The sequence below is a fragment of the Hordeum vulgare genome, chromosome 1H (genome assembly GCF_904849725.1).
Source record: "Hordeum vulgare subsp. vulgare chromosome 1H, MorexV3_pseudomolecules_assembly, whole genome shotgun sequence".
Classification (NCBI taxonomy): Eukaryota; Viridiplantae; Streptophyta; class Magnoliopsida; order Poales; family Poaceae; genus Hordeum; species Hordeum vulgare.
Window position 1 is genome coordinate 52,329,079 of NC_058518.1, and position 3,229 is coordinate 52,332,307.

Below are 3,229 nucleotides of genomic sequence, written 5' to 3' on the forward strand. Positions count from 1 at the left end.
AGGAATGCGACGTTGACGACGACGCTGCCCGGACATGCCGTCCTAGGGTTTCCCCCGACACGCGAAGGGGAGTGGGGAATGGGTGACACCGCCGCCCACCCCGTCGGAGCCAGATGAACCGACAGGGAATTCTCCCGCAACCCAAGCACCACTACCCACCGGAATCGAAGCGAGCCAGCTAGCTTGCCATCCGCCAACATACGCCACCACGGTGTGAGGTCATACATGCCGCCACACTGAGATCGCCAACACGAGGCCAAGAGGACGAAGGGAGGGAGCGCCAGAAATCGGGAACGACGACATCAAAACTGCGCGGGAGGGAATCACCTCCACCGTGGTAGTGCGGAAGGCACGTGCCTCCAGCACCGTCGCAGTAGCCGTGTGAACGCGGTAGCAAGAGCATACCAGGCCACCCAGGGCCGGCTAGGCCCAAAAAGGCCCGTAAAGCCCCGACCACCACGCTCCATCACTCATGTATCAAGCGAATATCTTTCTGTTTGTTAAAATGTTTCTATAAAAATCATGCAATATACTCCCTCTGTTCCTAAATATATAAGATCTTTCTGTTTGTTAAAATGTTTCTATAAAAATCATGCAATATACTCCCTCTGTTCCTAAATATATAAGTTTTTTAAGAGATTTCACTAATGATTTACATACGGAGCAAAATGAATGAACCTACCTTTTAAAATATTTTATATACATTCGTATGTAGTTCATTTGTGAAATCTCTAGAAAGACTTATATTTAGAAACAGAGGGAGTACATATTGGAAACCCATCTGTGCGCATAGTTGGATGTCGTCGAACTAATTGGAAACACATCCATTAAGAACTAGCCGTGGAGCGTAGTTATCAGTAGTAGAAAACAACACTCGATGTGTGTACACGATCAAGATTACTAAAACATCACAAATTGTCGCGTTATTATTCGCAGAGCGCGTGGAGTTTGGTGCGCGGCTGGGAGAAGTCGCCGGAGAGTATCTTGGAGGCAACGATGGCGTTGGCGTCCTCGGTGTAGTGCACGCCGTCCCAGCTCACGTGCCTCTCCCCCTCCGGGCACGCCGTCGCCGTCGGCTGCCCGCACGTCTTGAGGTTCACGTAGTTGTACGGCGGCCCGCCGTGGCCGCAGCACGCCATCAGCGGCCGCTCGATGCCGTACCGGTCGTGGTTGGCGAACAGGTCGTACTTGACGGCGTACATGTCGGTGCACACCACGGTCGCGCTCCCGCAGTACTCGTCCGCGAGCCGGCGGCACGCCGCGGCGAGGCCGGCGTTGAGCGCCCGGGCGGCGGCGTTGTAGCGGGCGAGGCAGCCGGCCGCGTCGAGCTCGTCGCCGGGCCTCTGCCGCAGCGCCAGCGTCTGCGGCAGGCACCCGATGGGCCCCGTGTTGTACACCCAGAACTTGCGTGCGCCGCTGCCGTACAGCGCCCGGACGGACTCCTCGACCTTGGCTGCCGCGGCGGCGAGAGGGCCGCCGTCCGCGACGATCTCCTGCAGCGTGAGGTTCGCAAGGAAGGCGAGCGTGATGTCGTTCTGTCCGACGTCGATCGAGTACACGGCTCCCAGGAAGTCTTCCTCCGATAGCATCGAGCCCTGCCCCAGCGGCCGGAGCTCCCGGGTCCGGTTCTTGAAATGCAAAAACTGGTTCACCTGCGTGGCCATGGTGAACGGGATGGCGCTCTGGTTGCTCGCCGCCGCCGCCCCGGCCACCGCGAAGTTCACTCCGTCGGTGAAGTTGGAACCCGACGACTCCAGGTACGGGCTCAGGTACCTGATCCCGAGGCTCTCGGCTGCACAGGCATCCATTCGAAGAGCTGAGCTCTGCTCGCATGGAACTAAACGAACGATGGTTTGGACGCAAGGTAGGTACGTACCAATGAAGTCGATGTAGAGGCGGCCGTCCGACCAGCGGCCCGTGGTCCGGTTGAAGAAGCGGCGGCCGGCGGGCGGGCCGAGGTAGAAGCCGTAGGCGGCAGGGAGGGAGCCAGTGTCGGAGTTGGAGTCGCCGAAGTTGAACAGGACGCACCTGCCGTCGGCCCTTCGCGGGAGTTCACAGCAATGCAGGGCCACGACGACGGCGGCGAGGATCACGAGTCCTCGAAGCATTCTTACCATGTTCCCTCGATTAATTAGCTTCCATCTCAGCTACACTTGCTCCGGCGTTTCCTTTATCCTCCTCCGAAGTTGACTATGTATTTTGTAGGCGACTGGGTCGACTCTTCCTTTTTTAATGTCAACGAATTCTTTGAACAGCTTCATATACAAATATATAATTTTTATATTCTTTAAGGATTTGTTAATTCACATCTACTCCCTCCGTTCTGAAATATAAGACCTTTTAAAGTTTTGACTATAGACTACATACAGAGTAAAATGAGTGAATCTACACTCTAAAATATGACTACATACATCCGTATGTAGTATATAGTGAAATCTCTAAAAGGTCTTATATTTAGGAACGGAGGGAGTAGTAGATAAGACATACTCCCTCGTCAAACAAATTTAGCACTCCCTCCATTTCTTAATATAATGTTTTCTAAAGATTTCACTAAGGAACTACCTACGACGCAAAATGACTGAATCTACACTCTAAAATGTGTTTGCAACTCTATATACGTTCGTATGTAGTCTTCTAGTAAAAAATTTAAAAAGACTTATATTTATGAATGGAGGAAGTAGTTAAGAAAGCCTTGACTTTTTTTTCAAGAACATGCAGAGCGTTACATGTCTTTTCAATTATGGAGAAGAGGAAGTCCTAGTAGAGAGATGATTACCGCCATCAAGGCCCATTGCCCCTCTAGTGCATCTGAAAGGGGTGACCATCCTCTACCCTAGCATGAGTTCACAAGCGGAGCTCAGCTCTAATTAGAGCGACAATGTTCACCAGCAGGGACACCTTGTGTTCCAAGACACGGTTGTTGCGCTCAAGCCAGAAAACGTAGCGGCCACGACGATGGTGTTCGTTTGCCTTCTTTGCCTTGCCGGCACCGCATCCGCCATCTGCGGCCACCAATCTGCAAGACACTTTGTGCCATCTGGTGTGAAGTGATGCAACCTCAGGGGAAGTAGCATGTTGCACCAGACCTCGTGAGCGTATGAGCAGCCAAGAAGCATGTGTGTAGTGCCCTCGTCTTGCTGACAGCATAACTGTCACATCCATGTGTGCGGTAAATTCCTCTGTGCAATCCTATCAGTCGTCCATAGCCTAGCCTGTACCGCGAGTCAAG

General features: G+C 52.9%; 1 protein-coding gene across 1 annotated transcript; it reads right to left on the bottom strand.

The window, feature by feature from the left end:
* Positions 1-800: 800 nt before the first annotated feature.
* Positions 801-2,157, bottom strand: LOC123406709 (GDSL esterase/lipase At1g09390-like). The gene has a single exon (XM_045099923.1). It carries the CDS (start codon positions 2,115-2,117, stop codon positions 927-929), a length of 1,191 nt encoding a protein of 396 aa, XP_044955858.1. The 5' UTR covers positions 2,118-2,157; the 3' UTR covers positions 801-926.
* Between the last annotated feature and the right edge of the window lie 1,072 nt (positions 2,158-3,229).